Source organism: Ahaetulla prasina, chromosome 2 (assembly GCF_028640845.1).
Source record: "Ahaetulla prasina isolate Xishuangbanna chromosome 2, ASM2864084v1, whole genome shotgun sequence".
NCBI classification, from domain to species: domain Eukaryota; kingdom Metazoa; phylum Chordata; class Lepidosauria; order Squamata; family Colubridae; genus Ahaetulla; species Ahaetulla prasina.
Window position 1 is genome coordinate 100457244 of NC_080540.1, and position 21238 is coordinate 100478481.

Consider the following 21238-nt stretch of genomic DNA (forward strand, 5'->3'; position numbering starts at 1 on the left):
CAAATAATGTCTATATAAATTGGTCTGGAAGTCAGATATGTATCATTGTGTAGAAAATATATTAAATCATGTCAATAGAAAAGTTTATTCAAGACCTCATAAAAATAGCTGTAGTTTAGTACGCTGTTTAACATACAATAGTAGCGTTCTACCTTGATTGTTCCTAATATTTTGTTTGTGTTCCCAACCAACCTATAAGGAGAAACATAGTTGTTCCAGTTTGCTAGTATTAATTTCCATAACTTCACAAATATGAACTAGTCTGAAAGTTAAAAGCGTGTAGGAAGCACAATCTATTCCAAATCAATTGACACACTCAAGAATCACAATAATCTCTGCAATGATGCTCTGCTCCCATATGATTCATAATCTCAAACAGACAAACTCTAACATTTCATATTTAAATATAGAGTCCTTGGTGCTCTCTGAGCTTGTTTTCTTGCAGATGTTTTTACCCAACTAGCTAACATCTACTGTGCTAGAATGGAATGGAGTTTGCAAACTAAATATTGCACCAAGGACTCCACAATTCAACCCCAAGCAACATATATTCTCGTCTATTGATATGGAAATATTGCTCTAGTGGAATTAAGAAACTTCAGATTCATATTTTGTATTCACTAGTAGAATTACTCTTGCTTTTCCAATTTTGCTTTTGCTTTTACATTTTCATTTCATCATTCATTTCTTTCTTTCTAGTTTTCTTATGTTATTAAACAACTGCAAGTTTTTTTTACCCATTATACAACTGTAAGCTTTCCCTGAGGTAATAACTAAATCAAAAAGAGCACAATATTTTAATGCTTGGAATCAACAGTGATAATCTTGGGGCTCAGAGTAGTTTTTATCAATAGCAACAAGACATTTACAATACGACACCTTGCTACTTAAGTATTTTTGTATATTTTTATTAAAATAATATTTAAAAATAAACTAGGCTAGGAAACTGGGCAAATACTAATGTACAGTACTCCTCTATCCCCAAGTATCTTATTACCTGGAACAAAAATGTAAAATGTAAATTTTAAAAAGTGTATATAAAATCTAATCTAAAATTAAGTATTCCCACTTAGATAGAGTAATCAAAGTTCCTGTTTTAGATGTTTCTTTTTTTTTTTTGGTAGAAACAGATGCACCCATAAAATAAAAACATCCTCCAAGTTAACTATATAAATTACTTTAAATAATATATTGGAAGAAACAATTTTTGTCTTGTATTAAGAAATGAATTATCTTAGTTTAAAAGCCATGTTAACCACAAGTTCCTTTTACAATATTCAAAAATACAAAAGTTCTATATCCTATCATACTTTACAATTCAAAATACTAAATTAATAAAAACGAGACCCACTTCCCAGTAATGGAAGAGTGATAGTCACGTTATCTTAGACAAAACCACTGTTATGGTAACTAGTTCAAGTAGCAAAAACTTACAAAAGCTCATTTCAACAAAAATATATTTAAATGTAATTGGGATTTTAGAAGTTGAACTCCACTGTTTATTTCCACTATCTATTAGCAAAGTAGATGCCTTGATGGAACATGTTCAACTTCTAATCCTAAAACTATACTACATGTTGAAGAATGCTATACAACAAATTTAGAGAAACATAGGAATGGACAGAGACCAAGGGGGAAGTTCATTTATAAATTTATAAATATGAATTTATAAATTTATAAATATGAATTTATAAATTTATAAATGTATATATATATAATTTTAATTGTTTTACATTAAATATTATATAAAAATAAGTAAGAAAAAGAGGGATTTCAACTGAGACAAAGATATTGGGAATTCATACACATTTCAGAGACTTTAGAGATACCAAATCATTTTAAAAATCTTTAGCATAAGCCTCCTAAATATAGGTGTATAACTTCATTACAAAAGTATAAACTGTTTAAAAGGTATTCTTTTTGTGAAAACTTTTACAAAAAGAATGATTTAAGCATTTTATTTACAGAATTTTAATTCCACAAGATTTGTTGTAAATTCTCCACAATAATTCAATACAATAAAAATATGAAAAGGGTAATAAAAGGCAACTTGCAACAAGTATGTACTATAAAATTATTTCTATTAAGAAAGGGTTGTTTAAAATCAAATTAATATGAAGCAATATACACGGTACTACAAATCAATCTTCTCTATATAGTGATATAGTGTCCAAACTATTTCTTCTTTTCCTCCACCACAGTAATTGTCACGAGTGAAAACAGAACATATAAAGTAGAAAATTGATGCATGTTCTATACTATTTCATATGTGTGCTTATGTTCTTAACAAAGACCGAAAAAATAAAGGAACAAAATAGTCCAATGGAAACTGGGTAACTATATTCAATATACAAATACTTTAATATTTTATTCCAATAACAAACTCACATGTAAGTTATATCTGGTTAAATAAAAATCCATTGGAACTCAACTTTCAAAGGAATAACAAGTTTATTAAGAAAAATAAATGTCAACATTTGTTAGAAGAAAAAAATTAAGTACTGCAGAAATTAAAGATGAAACTTCTGTTACAATATAGCTGCCTTAAATCACTTAAATATAGATTAAAACATTAAGTGAAAATTTAATTTTACAGGAAAAAAGAATGCAACAATATAGACTATCGTTAGATGATAGCGACAAATTTCATACTTCTGAATGTGAATTATATCCAACATATCTTCCATAGATTAGCAGTGACAAAAACACTACTTCTCATAGCTTAATTTGCACATCATCCTAAATTTACTAATATTCAGTATTAAAATTGAAATCCTACTACAAAAATCCTAGGCTTTATATTTTACTGGCTAAAATGAATAAAGAATAAATAAATTAGATTTTTGTTCAATAAGAACCAATATGAATAAATACTGAAACTAATTGAAATGAAAATTGAAACTAATTCATTGTCTTTAGTTAAAATGTAACCTGAATGGCAAAGTAGCCATTTATTTTTTTCTCCTTTATTATCATAATTATAAAATGTAAAATTGCAATGACTTGCCTGCACTGCATATAGCCTATTTTTCAAAGATTTAAATGTTTTAACCAAAAGGATAATAAACATGAACATATTATTACTACCCTCATATTACATAAAAGCATTCTATTAAGTTTAAATAGAAAAACGTATCTTACCTTGAATATCCATTGGAGAAGACAGATCTGTTTGAAAAATTCAAAGCCCCTACTGGTGTAAGGGCATCATCTCCAGAACCCTGGCATCTATTCCAATTTTCTGAACTGGCAGGATGAGATGGAATGGCATTGAAAACTGGTTTCTTATCCTGCTGTTGAGTGACAGACGCAGTGTTCAAATCATAGTGGTAAACTTGTCCTCCAGAAGTGCTAACACCATGAACAGAAATGGCAGATGTTTTATTTCCAACCATACTTGACCCAGAAAAATTAGCCTGGCAGTAAGTTGTGCCTATTTTCTCCTGTTTTATTACTCCAGGGGTACACAATTCAATAAAATCTTCTTTTTCAGTTTTCACTTGTGGCATCTGCATTGTAGAACTTGACAAAAGATCCTCACATTCATTAATATTAGGCTTTGTGTCCGGTAAAATGGGAGGCTTGCAATCCTCCATTTCATTTCCTTCCAAAAGAAAACTCTCATCCCCACCAAGAGGCGAAAGCAAGCTACTTTCATCCAGAACAGGATCAATTCTCCAAGGGCTTCCATTTGTTTCTCTTCCAGGAGACACCGGTGGCAAATCAAAATCTTGCAAAATATCAAAGGTACTTTGGTCTTCCGAAAAGAGCTTCAAGTTGCCACTGTTACTGTCAACCTGGCCTTGTGCTAAAGACCCTTGATTTAAAGTAAGATCACGACTAGTCATAGCTGGGAACTCTGATTCTAGGGACACATCAGTAGAAGCAACTCCTTTTGAGCTTTCTATCAGACTAGAGGATTTATTCAAGCTTGCAATGCTTTCTTCAAGGAGTCTAAAATCTGTTTCTCCAGTGGAGAGGCTGATTTGGCCTTGCTGAGGAAATCCAAGTTCATTTCCCATTACTTTTGTATCGGTTTCACCCATATACAGTCCCATTGAAAGTGACACTGCTTTGGAGAGATCCGGCTGCGGCACATTGCTTCCTAAACCCTTTGGCAAGTCACACAGAACAGGTTGCTTGGAGTCAGATTGAGATGAAGCAGACAGGGTAGACACAGGAGTCTTGACAGAAGCACCACCCCTAAAGGATTGATGAAAGTGAGCACTTTTCCCTCTTTCCTCCCCTCCGGTGGGTTTCAACGATTCTTTGGGCTCCATTATTTTAAAACTAATAAAGAAAAAAACCACCATTAGCCTGAGATCAGAAATATAAGGATTTACGAAGTACCGACCCCAAGAAAAAAAGAATATTAAAAAAGCAGACTTAATAGTTTTCAATATCTCTTAAGTAATATTTCTAATACAAAGCATCCCAATGGCTTGAAAGTTATTTTAATTTAATCAAATATTTGTCTAATATAATCAAACCACAAAAAAAACCCAACAGATTAGCTATTTAATAGAACATTTAATTCATGTCAAATTAAAGGCTGTTTATAAGTACCCTGTTTCCCCCAAAATAAGACATCCTCTGATAATAAGCCTAATTGGGCTTTTGAATGCATGGCAATAAGGCCAAGCGCTTATTTCAGGGTTCAAAAAAATATAAGACAGCATCTTATTTTTGGGGAAACACGATATTACAACAAAAAGTAACTTTAATTTGTATACTTTTCCTAAACTATTTTATTTTCAAGAATTCTCACGCAGGTCTATTCAAATATTGTTGCATTTGTATCCATCACAATTTACAAATCCATTTATCATACAGGTTTCTCAGTATGATCCATTGACTTAACTTTCATTAAAAAAGAAATCTTACCATATAGTATGGCTGTTAATTTAGAAATAAAAATTTAGAAATAAGATGTTATTCTTAAAATACTAAAAAATATTTTTAGTATGTCGTATACATGTATTTAGATACATAGATAGATAGATATCCTTAACTTCTTTGCACAGATTTTCCAGAAATTTATGAAACTGCCTAGAGTATTTATGAATGGCAAGAAGGCAATTTACTCTAAATGAAAAGGCAACATATACAAATGACACAGCCAATTCTGCAATATCCTCTTCAAAAGTTGCACAAAACTTTTAAAATTCTTTTTGGGCCTTGACAAAAGTAATTGTGCAATTTTAAAAGATCCACACTATAACATAGCTCTAAAGTAAAAAAAAAAAAAGAGGAAAGGACAGAAAAAGAACCGGAGTTACCACATTTGACAAGTTTCTCTCCTTGTCATTATGTGACAGACAACGCCAAAGGGATAAATCTATCATATGATTCATTTGCTGGAAGAGAAAAAAGCAACTCCAAAGATATTTAATCTTTTTTGAGTTGAAATTCTCCTTCTTGTAAAGATGAAAAAAAGAAAAAATGTGTCGGGACCTGTTGAGCATTTGCCTGGCACGCCCACTTCTGCAAAATAACATCAGCCCTTTGCTCAAAAAAAAAAAAAAAAATTCCAACCAAGTCCAAGTTTTCAACTCCTTGTCTGTTTCCAATCCGTGGGGCCGCCAAATAAAAAAGGGGAAACAAAAAGGGAGGTGATAGCATACTTTTAAAAAAAAACTGAATATTTTTTTTAAATAAACAAACGAACCTTGCAAATAGCCTTTTTTAAAAAAGTCTCGGGGTAGATAAAGTAGAGGGAGGGAGGGAACCATTACATAAGATTTATACTACTTTTGCAGTGCAGTCCCATACACGTCTAGCAGAAGAAAAGTCCGTTTGAATTCGGAGTCCCTCATTCCTAAGTAAATAGATAACAGGTCGCAAAACTTAAAAATCGTTCCATTCCAAGAAGAGATCCTATTTTGGACATTCTCTTTATAGCCGGATTAAAATGAGCCATAGATGGTTGTGGAACAGAATAGGAAATCGCCCCCAGCCACCCACCCTCGCCAACATTATTACACGTATAGGCGCGTACATATACGTACGTTACTTAAAACACACACCAGACACCCTTCTCCCTCGTCCCCGTTTAAGGAGGAGGACTTTAAAGTTTAAGCGACGCAATGGATCGAGGGGAAGGGGCTCCCACCCTTCTCCGGCCTCACCACCACTCGGCAGCAAGCCGCTCGATCTTAATGGCGGGAGTGGAGGGTGGGTGGGGGGGAGAAGGCATTACTGACAGACAGGGTGGAGGGTGACCTCTACAGAAAAAAAAAAGCACTCGGCCGCCGCTTCAGCCGTGCATCTTCCCTTCGAGAGGGACAGAGCCTAAAAGTAGAAACCATTCCTCCACCCCCACCCCCGGCCCACACCTAGGAGAGCAAAAAAAAAAGACAGGGAGAGAGAGAGAGACACCCCTTACCGTATCCAGTGGGGGCGCTGGGAATCCTCCTAACCACCAACTTCCATGGCTCCAGCAGGCAGCGAAGCAAATAAACAACTTGGTGGGGACTGGAAGGAAGCAGAGTTACGGGGCGACGGGATTGGGTGTGGGGTGGGGTGTGTGGGGGGGGTGAAAGCAGCCGCCCCTTTGCAGATGAGGCGGTAAGCAGCCGCCCCCCCTCCCTTTCCTCCCCACACGCACACACTTGACAGGCGGACCCGCGCTCCCACACACACGCACACACACCGCCGCCGCCGCCGCAGCCCCTCACCTGCTCCTCTCCCACCCACCCCCGCTCGCGTGCAGCACACGCAACACTTCTGCCCCCGCGATTAATTAAAGTCACACTTTCCCTCTATCCTTCTCCACGTCTCTCCTGCCCTCCCTCTGCCAGGGCGTCCCGCCCTCCCCTTCTTCCTCTTCCCCTCCTCTTCCTCCTCGTCCTCCTCCTCTTTTTCTTCTTCCTCCTCCTCCTCTTCCTCCTCCCCCCCGCCAGCCACTCCGTCTACGCTCAGCTCTACGGTTTGTGCCCCAGCCACAAAATGGAGGACGACGACGGTGCTAGCAGCAGCAGCCGCGGCAGCCTCCGCCTCCTCCTCCTCCTCCTCATCCCCCACTCCCTCCCCCAGACCAGGGAAAGAGAGCAGAGACGCGGCAGAGCGGGGAGCGCGCGCTAGGAAGTGGCGCGCGAGCGCACGGGCTCGCGCATTGCGGGGCAGCCGAGGGGGAACGGTGCAACCTGTTGACTGAGAACGGCAACTGCAACCCCCGGCAGGGCCTCTTCCTCCCCCCCCCCCACCGCTTCTTCAAACGTGCCCCTTTCCGCTAACAGTTTCTTTTTTCCTTCTTGCCTCCCTTCCTTTCTTTTTTTCTTTTCGGTTTCTTATCTTGTCCGCTGCAGCCTACGGTGGGTTTTTGGGAGGTTTGGTATTTATAAGCAGCATCTTGATTTAGGAAGCTCACTGCGTTTTAAAAAGGTAACTGCGATGAGTGACAGGCAGCCTTCGCGAATTTCATTTATGGGGAAATCCTAATCAACCTGGTGAACTAATTTTTTATTTTTTTAAAAAAAATCAGGTCTGGGCTGTTCAAAGGGGGGTGAAAAAAAAAAAGCGAACGAGGGACGACGAAAACAGGCAACAAACCTTCCGAGAGGATTGAAGGGCCATCGCTGACCCGTTAAGCCGAAATGACAGGAAAAGATTTCGGTATTTCCTAGAAAAATAACACTTTTTAGAATTGTAAATGCCACCTTATATATGCGTTAGGAAAAAAAATCTTAAAACAAGTGAGATTTTTGGGGGGAGTGAATGTGTATAAATTGTATGCTATATAGACTATTTGTTGGCTATTAAAGGAGCAGGCCTCTTGTCTGTCTCATTTTGAAAGAGTTTTCAATATTAATTGTAGGTCAGCAAAAAGAATCAAGTTCTGCATTAGCTAATGGCTTATACAGCTCAGTTGTAGGATATACGAGCCCAATGAAAACAGACTGGAAGAAGACTTAACATGATGAATTTCTGTGCATATAATTATCAATTTGGTATCTGCCGTATGCAGTATTTTTTCATGTAGTGTTCACATGCAGACACATTCTTCTAGAAATATACACACACATACGTGTGTGTGTGTGTGTGTGTGTGTGTTTGATTCAAATAAATTTGGTTTAATTCAATTTAAGGTACACAGCGCATAAGAGTTGTGCAAACATGGACAGCACTGTTTTGAACCTAGAATGGCTACGTCAGATGTCCCAAGTTTGAAAAGACAATGGTGATCTGGGAATTTAATTTGAGTTAGCATTAAATAGTTCTGTTCTGCATGTAAAAATAAGGCTTGGCTGCTTTGAATGAATCGATGCTTGAATTTTATTTTTGTAGTTTGGGATTGGATTTTTTTTAAATAGAAAAACAGCCTAGTCAATTCAATAGCAGGAATTGATAATATCATGCTGTTTGTAGGTTAGGTTAGATTAGATAGGATTAGACAGGGTGGGTGCCATGTACAGAATGCAGGGGCAAAGGTGTAGTTTCTAAGCCCTAGAGGAAAGAATTGAAGGATCCATGTTCATCACCTGCTTCTACTTTTGTGCAGTTTGAAGACTACTTGCAATTGTCTGCTTACCTGGTAAGCAAACTTTACCTGACAAATAAGTTACTGCTTGCTTGCTTGTTTGTTTGTTTATTTATTTATTATTACAATTAGACTGTGAGTTATACTTCATGTTTTGTGTTGTTTTATTTTATAACAGATAGCCTGCAAATAAAAAAAGGTAAACAGGAGTAAAACATAAGTATGCCTTTTAAATTAAAAATCTCCATGGCACTTTTCAAATGTTTGCTCATTGCTATCTCTTGAATCCTTTGAATCAGAATATTCTAAACAATTTCTCAAGAATATTTAACAAATGGAATCTCCTATTTTTTTAGCATTCTTTCTTGTTACCCATGCAAGGAAACAATAATAAATCCAATCACCAGGCAGATATGCTAATCACTATTCACTTTCATTTCCTTGCCTCCCAACTTTATACACATCTCTATGTCTTCAAAAATGGAAACCATTCACCTGGGAGCTTGTATCATACATAGTAGGTTAGTAATAGATGCCAGGGAAACTGTATGCCAAAGTCTCTATAGGGAGGAGAGGGGATGTAATGTCAAACTAATTTGTTGGCTGAAAACTTGTCATGCTGCTAAAGAAGCATTGGCATTGAAATCTGCTCTAATTTGAGCATATGAAAAGTCATGGAGGAGGAAATGGATCATTTAAAATAGTCCATAATGTCCAGCTGGCCAGCTATCCTGGCAGAGAAGCATGACATCTTTCTTCAAGGAAGGAAGATCTCTAACCAATTGTTGTGATGTCATTCTCCCCATTCCCAAGGAAAAGGAGAGAAAGAGAAAATGGAAGAATTGCATGAAGATCATCTAGCTGAGCCTGTACATATGTATCCTGCTCTTGTGGAGTGCAGATTTGATCAGATAAGGAAAGAACCTTCCTTCCAGTCCCAAGAGTTTCCCAGAGTAAACCAAATACCAAAGAAAATAGGGAAAAATTTTCCAGGTGCAGAATGGAGATGGAATGAGCATTGTAAAGTAGGGAATATTCTGATTTATATGATAAACCATCCACCAGCTTATTCTGCAAGCTAGAAATGTAAGAAATGCAAGTTAAAATGATGAAAAGAATGTGCCTACCTGAGCTGTGAATTTGTGAGAAGTCTGTTCCAAATTGTGGTCAGTTTGGATTTCCTTTTAGGAGATGGCACCATTGCTAAAAGATTTCTTTAATAGGCAAAAATATCCTAGTAACTTTCATGTAAAAATATTTGCCGGAAAATACAGGCAATCCTCAACCTATGACAACAATTGACCCAAACATTTCTATTGCTAAGTGAGACATTTGTTAAATAGGTTTTGCCCCATTTTACGAACTTTATTGCCACAGTTGTTAAGTAAATCAGCTACAGTTGTTAATAAAGTTAGCACAGTTAAGTGAATCAAATTTCCCCATTGACTTTGCTTGTCAGAAGATTGCAAAAGGTGATCACATGACCCCAGGACACTGCAATCATCATAAATATAAGTCAGATCCCAAGGGAAAATGGGAAATGTCACCCTGATCTGGATGATAGAGGGTTTTTAAAAGATTATTCCTGTTTGAGAAGAAGAAAAGTTGTTAGTGTGTTGAAATCCCATTCAAAATGAACCCCCTTCTTAGTAAGATGACTCAGTGGGTGTAGTTTGTGCAGCAAAATTAGGAATACATTTATGATAAAAATTGGCAAGCTTCAGGAAAAACGTATGTCCTTGATAGCCTGCAACTGAAAGAAGATAAACAAAGGTAAAATATAGGACATTTACAAATGCATGGCTTTTCTCAGATTCAGCTCTTGAATCAGTGATGAATTTTGCTTATTGTCACGTCTTTTGAAGGAAGCTCTACCGTAGCCCTTATAGTCCCATATGGATAAATCAAAAGCCATATCTTTAGTGCAGCATAAGAGTTGTAGTTACAAAGGTATTGAAGTATGGATACCAGGCAAATAGGCAAATTGTTCAAATAAAATACTACAAAAAAATTCCACAATTTCATGAAAAATATGTTTCAAAAATCACATGAAAACTGAGAAAAGGTATGTTACACTGCCGCATATCCAATATTCTCATAATGATAGTCAAAGGCAATTAAATATTTGTTATGTTCTTTCATGCAACAAAAATCATCAACTTCCCTTGATTCATTGAAAGGTCTATTCAGATACAAAATAGTCATGGAAATAAGTAGATGACATACGTTGACGAATCCTTCAACATTTTCATGTGTAATAATTTTGTAAGCCAAGACTGCCTGACAGGTCACACGTTTTGACTGCGGCACCTGCCAGCTGTTTGGATGGAAAAGGACAGAGATTTTGAGGAGTAGGAGGATGACACTTGAGTAATGAGAGAGTGACAGAGGCTGATGGGAGTATTAAAGTAGGTGGAGTTCCTGATGAAGAAATAGTGAGTCATCATTTCACATCATTGCTCCTGTACTTGGTGAAATCCATCTTCAACTGATTGGATCTTGTTTAGGAGATGACAATGTTAAAATACCATTCCAACATCTACACTACTTCTGACAAATACCACGGATAAACAGCTTGATTTTATTACTATATCCAGTGGTGGAATTCAGCCAGTTCGCACCACTTCGGGAGAACTGGTTGTTAACTTTCTGAGCAGTTTGGCAAACTGGTTGTTGGAAGAAATCATTAGGGCAGAAAACCGGTTGTTAAATTACTTAAATCCCACAAAATTTCTGAGCACCTTTATATAAATGTTGATAGCAAAATGAGAATTTGGACTCCTATGTGTAGTGTCCATTGGACTAAGCAGAGGTCCTCTAAAACAGAGGTCATCAACCTTTCGGACCTCAGGGACCACTAAATTCATAATTGTAAATCCCGCGGACCACTAATATGAATTTTTAAAAAGATAAATAGTATTTAGTTCGATATAAAAAATGCAAATAATTTTTCTGCGGGCCACCAACATTTTTTCAGGGACCACCGGTGGTCCATGGACCACCAGTTGGTGACCGCTGCTCTAAAACAACATTCTCCAACCTTTCTGGCTCAGTGGATTGGTAGAGGTGGTGGTGGCGGTGAGGGAGGGAATTCATTTTGAATTCTACTCAAAAACTCAAGACAAAATGCAGTTTTGTGTACACGTATGCTATATGACTGCACAACATAAATAAAATTTGATCTCTTTGCTTAATTATGTACTATACTAACAGGCTACGTCATCTTACCACAAAACTAATTTAATTGACTTCTTTTCTAAGATCGGTTTTTTCCTTTCTTGGGCTGCCTCATTGCTACTCATATAGTTCCGCTGTTCAGTCAACAGGTTTTCTGCAACCATAGCTTGTCCAATCAATTAATTTTCTGAGAGACACACATTTTTATAGCATATTTTTGGAAAGAATGTCATTAGAAAAAGTGTTTTATTCAATTAAATAGACTCCACCCTATGGAAGATTCAGTTAGGACTTATTTTGCACAGCTTCTTTGTCCCTGGTAGTTATATATTATGCAGGAACATCTTAAGCAGAGTATGCTATAGGTACACATAAGAATTCAATTATTTTTTGATTAGCTTTGCAGTTTGGGTAGTAGCTTCAGTGAAAAAGTTTCCCATATACAAATAGTCCTTTTAATATGTGTGTATAGGAAGTGATGACACTGATCTGGTTACAATCACACTGAAATTTCATGGCTTTTTTCCACATGAGTAATATGCAAAATAGGCCTCGTCTAATTCATTCTTTTCAAAACTTCCCTTCCTTTTCACTTTTCTATTTCCACATTAATATTCTGTTCCTCCTCCATGTTTATATACTTTTTCTGAGTCTCATCTACATCAGTTTCTCCTGTCTTCAAGTTCAATGTTTTTGTATGCAGCAGCAACCTCACAGACACTTTTTATTGAACCAAGTGGGCTGACAAGCAACAGGAAGTATAAAGTAAATGTCAAACCATAATAGAAGTTAAACAGAAATAATAAATGAATAAGAAGAATAGCATAATTATAGTAGCTTTAAAGTAAATGAATGAAATCACAGACCAATCTGCAGATATTGTGTGTGTATGTGTGTTTCCATACATTTCAGTGATGGTGGAAAGTCACCAAAGAAAAGACTAGATGGGCTTTTTAGTAAGCTAACTTGCAGGATAGAAGTACCCATGAAAAAGCCTTTCAGATAACTTCCAAATGCACTAAAGATGACAGAAAAGTATCTCCTGATTAAATTTAAATATTATGGATTTAGAAGAGGATTCACTATGTCAAATAAACTGGTCTCCGGTTTGGTGGAGTTTGTAGATTACATCAGAACTATAGTTTGACACTGCTGTTAATTAATGAAACTATGTCCTGGTTGGACATTAACCATGACAAGTTTATTCTTCTTGTCTAAGAATAAACATGTTCCAGGTTAACAGCGTTTGTTATATATTTATTACTGTGCTACATTTAGTAAAGGTGAACTGTAAAATGGAACTGCTACAGTTTCCACAAAAATTGTGTTTAAATTCAATGAATTTTATAAACAGCAGTGCATGAAACTGTATCTAAAATTATATCTAATAGTGGCACTGATATTTTTTTTAAAGTCTGATTGACCAGCAATTTCGAAAAGAAATGACTCTTGGTTACTGCCAATATTATTTATTTCCTGAATCCTAGTGAAGGTACACTGAAAAGAAAACTCTCACTCCAGACATGCACATATACAGAGACTGCTTATCAGTGCAATCTTTTTGACATATCTGCCTGAAATCTGTCTGCCTGCCTGCTCCAGTTCCATAAGGTAACTCCATCAAGAATTTTGTTTTTGCATGGCACAAGAGCAACAATGATTGATGGTGGTAACTAACTTCTGGTTAAGCAGCAGTGTAGATTCTTCTCTCTCTCCTACCTAATATTTATGATGAAACTAGCTGGATATCCATGCTCTGCTACAAAACTGTAATTGAGCTTGATAAATCGACACAGCTTGAAAATTAATGAGTACTTACAATCGCCACTCCTCTCCCCTTCTCTCCCTCAGGCTTGCTCCATTGATCCTCTCCTATCCCCTTCTCTCCCTCAGGCTTGTCCCACAGAGGCCTCTCCTATCTTATCCCCTTCTCTCCCTCAGGCTGGCTCCAATGATCCTCTCCTATCCCCTTCTCTCCCTTAAGCTTTCCCCACAGAAGCCTCTCCTATCTTATCCCCTTCTCTCCCTTTCAGGTGGAGAGTAGAATGTCTAAACTCCCAGCTCGCAGGCCAGATGAGTCATGGGTTGGCCACGCCCACACGACAGTTGGAACAGAGTTCTTTTCAGGTGAGGAGGAGGAGTAGAACATCTAACTCTTTAGCATCAGAGCATGTTAATAATAATATAAGAAATACTAATGATCTGATGGTCATTTCGAAAATTCCTTTCTTAGCAAGCACCTAGAAGCCAAGAGGAACATACATGCCAAATTTAACGTTTGTAGGCTTTACGGTTCTGTAGATTTCGTGATAATGTGTGAGTGATATTTCACTTTTATAAAGAGAGATTACTGTAGCAAAAAGAGAAAAATTATAAAGATGCAGAGACAACTGTGGTTGTTCTTTATGCTCCCTTTCCTGTAGTTTGAATAATGCTTTTCTTAACTAATTATTTTAAAAATACTTTTTTCTTAATTACTTCTTAATAATAACCATTTCAGTGCCATTTTTTCTACCTTGCATAGTTTTGAAATATTTTTTTTAAATTGCTACAATTTTGTTTATCTATTTATTAGGCTTATGTGCTCTTCTGAGTGGCTTATAAACATTATAGGCTACTCAGACATTGAGAAACAACCATAACATTTACATCTGTTCACCCTTTACATCTCAAAGGTCTGCTAAAATAAATAGTTCTTCAGAGCTGAAGAAGTTTCTTGGATGAGAAGCAAAACATCTTCAAAGAAAAACCAGAAAGTCCAGTTGCCTCTTGAAAAAGCACCTTTGGGTTTTGTCTCCAATTCTGAAAATTTATCCCAGTTAATAAGGCATTGCTAATCTGTGAGGTCATAAAACCAATTTAAAGACAAAAGTAATCATTTAACTGTTGCACACTCCTTGTTAGTATAGCAACCAAAAGATTATTTCTGGGAAACTGATGCGTTGTGAGTTTGTCTGCAAATCATACCAGCTATAGCCTTTCTTTAATAACAGAGCTTGATAAATGAAGTTCTGTAATTAGGTTTCTGTTTGCCATAACTGTTGAATTGTATTTAATTTTTTTTAATACAAGTTTCCAATATTATTCATTCCTATATTAAAGCAAATGCTTGCAAGCTGCTCTGGTTTCTCCTTGAATCTATTTTTCAACTCAGATGCAGCGGTCAGTAATAGTGGTAAATTACTTTCTTCTAATTATAGTTCATTTCCATTCCTTCTTTGAAAATTAACATACTAGTCCACAAATTTAAAAAAGATTTTTTAAAACGGGTATTTTCAAATCTGTTTTAATTATCATTTCTGGTTGAAGAATCATTAGTTTTTTTTGGCTGCTTCAAATGTGTTACTAAAAACAATCCCATCTCATATTTTTTGCCAAGTTTTCAGACACAGAACTGTCTTTACATTCTTGTTTTTCTTCCATAGCAGTGAAGTTACAGTTGAAAGGATTTAGTAGTCTCAGCATAATTGGAATAAGAAAAGAAGTACAACTAATCTGATTGAATATTCCAAAAGCTTTATTTTGTGGATGGCTTTATTTTTCACAAGAGGATGAACCTATCAGTTTGGATAATATTTAAACTAACTAGTATTTTAAAAGGCTGATTTCTAATATTTTCACTTTCAAATAAATCTGAATAGTCCTTTACCTATTCAGAATGACTAAGCAGAGTTGATGATTTGAACAGCAATGAATCAAACTATTCTGACTGCACTTTGCTGAAACAGTTTTATTTTTCCTGAAATCATGCCTGTCTTAATATATGTTCTATCATATAACTAATCAATTAGTTTGTCAAATTTTAAATATAGGTTGAATAGAATTGAATATATTTCTGAAGTAATACTTTGAACTCTTAATGAAGACCTATGATGAGTCTGTCATCTGCACCTCTATAACTGTCTAGTTTGGTTTTGCAGCCCAACAAGACAGACACAGACTTCAGAGGATAATTAGAACTGCAGAAAAAACAATTGCTACCAACCTGCCTTCCATTGAGGACCTGTATACTGCACGAGTCAAAAAGAGGGCTGTGAAAATATTTACATCCTGGACATAAACTATTTACATCCTGGACATAAACTGTCGGGCTGTTCTCCAAAGCACCTGAGGGTAGAACAAGAAGCAATGGGTGGAAACTGATCAAAGAAAGAAGCAACTTAGAACTAAGGAGAAATTTCCTGACAGTTAGAACAATTAATAAGTGGAACGACTTGCCTTCAGAAGTTGTGAATGCTCCAACACTGGAAATTTTTAAGAAAATGTTGGATAACCATCTGACTGAGATGGTGTAGGGTTTCCTGCCTGGGCAGGGGGTTGGACTAGAAGGCCTCCAAGGTCCCTTCCAACTCTGATGTTATGTTATGTTATGTTTCAACTTCTACCCGCAAAATGACACTATAGAGCACTGCACACCAGAACAACTGGATGCAAGAACAGTTTTTTCATGAACACCATCACTCTGCTAAACAAATAATTCCCTCAACACTGTCAAACTATTTATTAAGTCTGCACTACTATTAATCTTCTCATTGTTCCCATCACCCATCTCCTTCCATTTATGATTGTATGACTGTAACTTTGTTGCTTGTATTTTTACAATTTATATTGATATTGATTGTTTCCTGATTGCTTATTTGTACCCTATGACTATCATTAAGTGTTGTACCTTATGATTCTTGATGAATGTATCTTTTATATACACCGAGAGCATGTGGACCAAGACAAATTCCTTGTGTATCCAATCACACTTGGCCAATAAAATTTTTATCCTATCCTATCCTATCCTATCCTATCCTATCCTATCCTATCCTATCCTATCCGCAAAGCTCTAAAATAGCAAACCATCATTCTGTTGGCAACGCATGATAGATCTTGGAACACAATTAGAATGTCTTCATGGTCTTCCTTGTTCTTGGTCTCATCAACCAAAAATCCAGCAAAATTATTTCATTAATTGATTCCATAACCTTCTGCAACTATTTTACCCATGATGGGGATTATTTCATTTTGGAGCTGAGGCTTACTGTATTTCATATTTGCACTGGTCCTTAAATTTGTTTTTATTGTTTCTCATAGAAAACTGAAGTACTGTAATTGCAAGAACCACTTTCATTTTCTTCTAATTGCTCACATCATTAGTCAGTCCTGAAAGATGATTGACAAACAACTAAAAATTGAATTGCTTCAGCAATATGCTTTCTTTAGTATATTTTATTTTCTATAACTTCATTGTACATATTTTTTCTGAAGGCTTTATCCTTTGTAGTTTTAAAAAAAGGTTAATTTTCACTTTTTTGTGCTGCAGAAAATTATCTGTTCTGTTTTATGGACTTGTGACTTTGCATGTAGGGTTCTCCCCTCTGCCCTTTGCCTTTTTTCAACTGCCTGTTTCCTGTCAGCTTATCCTGTCGTTAAAAATGCTGAGTCAGAGCTTACAACACGGCATTTCCTCCATACAAAACAAAATGCAACATCTCCACCAAGTGAATACTCTGGCATTCCTGTGGTTTGCAAACCATATCTCTGCAAATGGTCAGACAACAACATTTTTGAATATGATTTAGAGGTACCTAAATCAGATGACATGTAAAGAGGAAAATACCTATTTATTAATTTGTCCATTTATGCAGCCACCCATCTCTGAGTTATTTTTCAGTTGAGTTATATGTTCTCTTTCTAAAGCAGCTGATAGAAGATGGTTAGATTCAGCATTTTCATCTCTTAAAGAAGTTACCACTTTTCCTTTGATAGTAGTTATTAGATTAGATTAGATTAGATTAGAATTCTTTATTGGCCAAGTGTGATTGGACACACAAGGAATTTGTCTTTGGTGCATATGTTCCCAGTGTATGTAAAAAAGACAAGATACATTCGTCAAGAATCATAAGATACAACACCTAATGATAGTCATAGGGTACAAATAAGCAATCAAGTCATACTAGGGAACAATATAAATCATAAGGATACAAGCAACAAAGTTACAGTTATGCAGTCATAAGTGGGAGGAGATGGGTGAAAGGAACGATGGGAAGATTAATAGTAATGAAGACTTAGTGAATAGTTTGATTAAATTTATTCTAACGAAGTGAAGATTTACTTTAAAGTCACAATAGAGGCAATAATAGAGCTGACTAAGGGTCTGCATGTAAGAGCCAAATTAAACATTGAGTTTTTAAAGCTGCACCTGTGCCAGAAACTTCACAGTTTACCAATCTTATCAGAGTCAAGCACAAAATCACGGGGTTTAAAGTGCAGAAGCCTGGACTGACTTTATGATCACTTCAAAAATAGATCTGAAAAGGTTGATCTTTTTGTCTTTCTCAAGCATTTCTCTCAGAAGTATTACTGCGTCTAGCAAAATTTATGACCACCAGCTGCTCCTGAATGTCTACAGTGGAGGCAAGAAGAGCAAATGATGGCATAGGTTTATTGTGCAGCAGATCTCATGGTACCATCACAGCTGCCATCATGCAAAGAACGTAATTGGGTCATTTACACAAGGATATCATGGGACCCAAGTTATATTGTCACCATGTCTTGTTTCAGAGGCCTGTGATATTCAGGCTTCTTTCTTTCTGAGTCCTTTCCAGCAGCTAGGCATGATAACTTTGCCTAGCATTTTTCTGCCCTAATTATTTGTTTAAAAAAGGAGAGCAAGGTGGAGAAAATGTAGGGATCTTTCACCTATGTAGAGGTTTACAGATTTGTACCTGCAGTTTCTGTGATTGAATGAAAATTATTAAGAGGAGAATTTCCCTCACAACTGGAAAAAAATTTTAATTGCTGGAGGACCATGAAAACTTTGGTTTTTGACATACCTGTTTGAAATAGCCACAGCAAAAATAAAAATTAAATCCTTGGTAGATGGAAGCCATATCAAGAAAAGAGCTAGTTTATGCGTTATTCAGTCACTTCTGCAATACAATTTTCTTTGATAAGTAGATTATAAACTTTAAAAAAACTTCAGGCTTTAAAAGTGCCTGGTTTTATCTTCTATCCAAAGTACTGAACTATTGGCAGCATCATTTGACTCCTTAAAGACAAAGTCCTTTATTTGTGGCAAAGAAGCAATGAAAAAATAATCTTTGTATTAACAAAAAGCATTTGTGCTAAGACTCCTCGTGGTGCTATAAAACTCTGGATGTCCATTTAGCAGCAGAAAATATTTCTTTTGGTGGTTAGTGCTTTTTTCCCAATCTTGAAATATTTTCTCTTGCCTAGGTCAGTCATTGCTTTTTGAGTGTGTGTTGGTTTTTTGTAAATAAATTGTTATCCTTTTGAACTGTAATTCTTGGCTGAGTTAATCATTTCCCCTTGCTGCTGTGAAGCTAATGAAAACCCTTTTTTGTGAAAATTAGGGAGAATGTGAGCTAATTAAGTAAGTAATCCCTATTTGAAAGTTAGAAAGATCAATTGCATAAACCAGAAAAGGCTACAGTACATATGTCTGCTATACATGTACCATACTTTTCTGAAAACATGTCAGTTTTGAATTTTTTTTTGCTTCCAAAAGAATTTATATACCCGTGAGAACATAGAATTCCCAGAAAGACCATTGGAATCAAATTTTACAACTTTATGACAGAGGTTCAGGAAATCTGCTGATTGGGTAATGCCTATATTTTCCAGATTTATTATTTTTAACAAAAATTTCTTCATGTGCTAAGGTTTTATCAAGTTACACTCTGGAAGACTGAGTTGGAAAATTCCATCATCATGTGTTTTATCACTATATCTAATAAGCATTAGAGTATATAAACATTTAATTATAATATATTAAAAGTAATAGCTAAGTAATAATCAAGAGGATTTCATTAAATGTCTCTCTAGCACTGGCCAATCTGTTTCTGTAGACTTGGTGCTCACAGTTGTTACGAATGCTATGACATTCCAAAATGACACCAAAGTATCAGCTTACGTAGAGTATCCATCATCTCATCTAACAGGCTAAATGAAACTTGATTATTTTTCTTTTAGTGACAATAATCCCAAAGCAGGAGATTTATATTATCAAAACATGGAAGGGTTTCTCTAGTTCTTTAGAATAAAATTTAGGACATTTCCAAGGGGTTAGAAATAATAATCAAGATACTATTCAGAAGATAGGACTGGGAATGACTAGCAGATAGTTCAAAAGCTCCAGCAAGAAGCAAGAGTAGAGAGTTTTTAGTAGAGAGTTGATAGGTTTAATTAAGGAGTATAATTTTTCTAAGATCATCTTTAGAGGTAGAATCATAGGCACACAATTGCACTGAAATGCTATGAAAATGTCTGGTATCAACATGCAGAAATGAAGAAACACATAATACAATACAACTTCTGGTTGAGTAAATGATAGATCGGAAGGGACTGTAAAATCTAATCATGTTTGATCTCAATCAGTCTTCAGCCGCTACACCCTTTTTAATGATTTTTTTAAGATCCCAGAAAGAGGTTCTGAGAAGATATCTACTTCAAGACTGTACTGTAATTGGTTTAATTTTAAAAAAGTATAACTATGAAGCGTATTTTCAAAACATACGAACTTTAGTTTATATGACCTTGTATTCAGTATTTTTTGCAATATTATTAAATTGATAATTATTTAATTGCTATTAAATCTTACAAAGATGTTCATCTGTTAGTCTTGCTAATACAATTTAAATATGGGCGGAATTCCAGAAAAATTGGAGGAGAGCCAATTTTTGCTCTTTTTGTGAAAAACCTAATATGTAAACTATTAACTTTGCAGGAAGGTTATCAGCAAGTTATCAAAAGAATGTACTGAGTTCCACCTCTCCTTTTCAAACAATTCAGCTTTTCCATTTATTCTAAAGTTTCTCATATGTATTGTAAGATAAAACTGGGGAAAATAGACTCTAACGCTTTTATTGGGAAAGAGGATAAAAGTCCTAAAATTATGTTCTTTCCTGATTACACCATGTAAGTTAAACAAGACAGAAAAAAGAACTTTTCACCAGCAAGAATGGCTCATGAAGAGATCTTCAGCATTTCAGCAGTAGCCCAGCTGTCTTTATATGTAAATTTGCAGGCAGGTAGTGATATTGCAGATGAAAACTCCATTATTATTTCAAGCATGCTAACAACAAGAAAAAAGTCAAGGAAACAATTGGCCCATTGCTGGGAGAAAGTGGCAAAAAGGTGACAAGCAACAGGGAGAAAGCAGAACTACCTAACTCGTTTTTTGCATCTGTCTTTACACAAAGGGAAAAAACAGTCCAAACTATCAAAAACAGCACCACAAAAAACAGATTAGGAATGCAAGTTAAAATAGGGAAGAAAATGGTAAGTGAATACCTGTCTATCCTAGACAAGTTCAAATCACCAGGACCGGATGGATTACACCCCAAGGTTCTGAAGGAACTGGCAGACGAGATCTCAGAACCACTGAACTATATCTTTCAAAGATCCTGGAGCACCTGGGAACTGCCAGAGGACTGGAAAAGAGCTGATGTAGTTCCCATCTTCAAAAAAGGGGAAAAAAAATAGATCCAGAAAACTACAGACCTATAGGCCTGACCTCAATACCAGGGAAGATTTGGGAAAAGATAATCAAGCAATGAATCAAACACCTAGAAG

At 35.9% G+C, this 21238-nt stretch overlaps 1 protein-coding gene and 1 long non-coding RNA gene across 4 annotated transcripts in view; one reads left to right on the top strand and one right to left on the bottom strand.

Annotated features, from left to right (window-relative positions):
* Window positions 1–6653, bottom strand: part of NR3C1 (nuclear receptor subfamily 3 group C member 1) — a 71483-nt gene extending 64830 nt beyond the window's left edge. Inside the window, exons 1-3 of one of the 2 annotated variants that reach the window (XM_058171504.1) lie at window positions 6386–6653; window positions 5669–5818; window positions 3142–4290 (exon numbers count right to left, since the gene is read on the bottom strand). In XM_058171504.1, coding sequence (XP_058027487.1) covers window positions 3142–4280 — 1139 coding nt within the window. In that variant the 5' untranslated portion in view covers window positions 4281–4290; window positions 5669–5818; window positions 6386–6653. The remainder of the gene's footprint in view (window positions 1–3141; window positions 4291–5668; window positions 5819–6385) is intronic. The other variant, XM_058171503.1, reaches the window with a different exon arrangement.
* Window positions 6654–6857: 204 nt separating this feature from the next.
* On the top strand, window positions 6858–20111 carry LOC131192395 (uncharacterized). Of its 2 annotated transcripts, XR_009153727.1 has the most exons (5): window positions 6858–7383; window positions 7484–7614; window positions 8501–8533; window positions 13690–13783; window positions 15577–20111. It is a non-coding gene; the product is annotated as an uncharacterized LOC131192395 (long non-coding RNA). The 2 variants fall into 2 exon arrangements; XR_009153728.1 differs by having other exon boundaries at window positions 6921–7614; window positions 15564–20111.
* Window positions 20112–21238: the final 1127 nt, after the last annotated feature.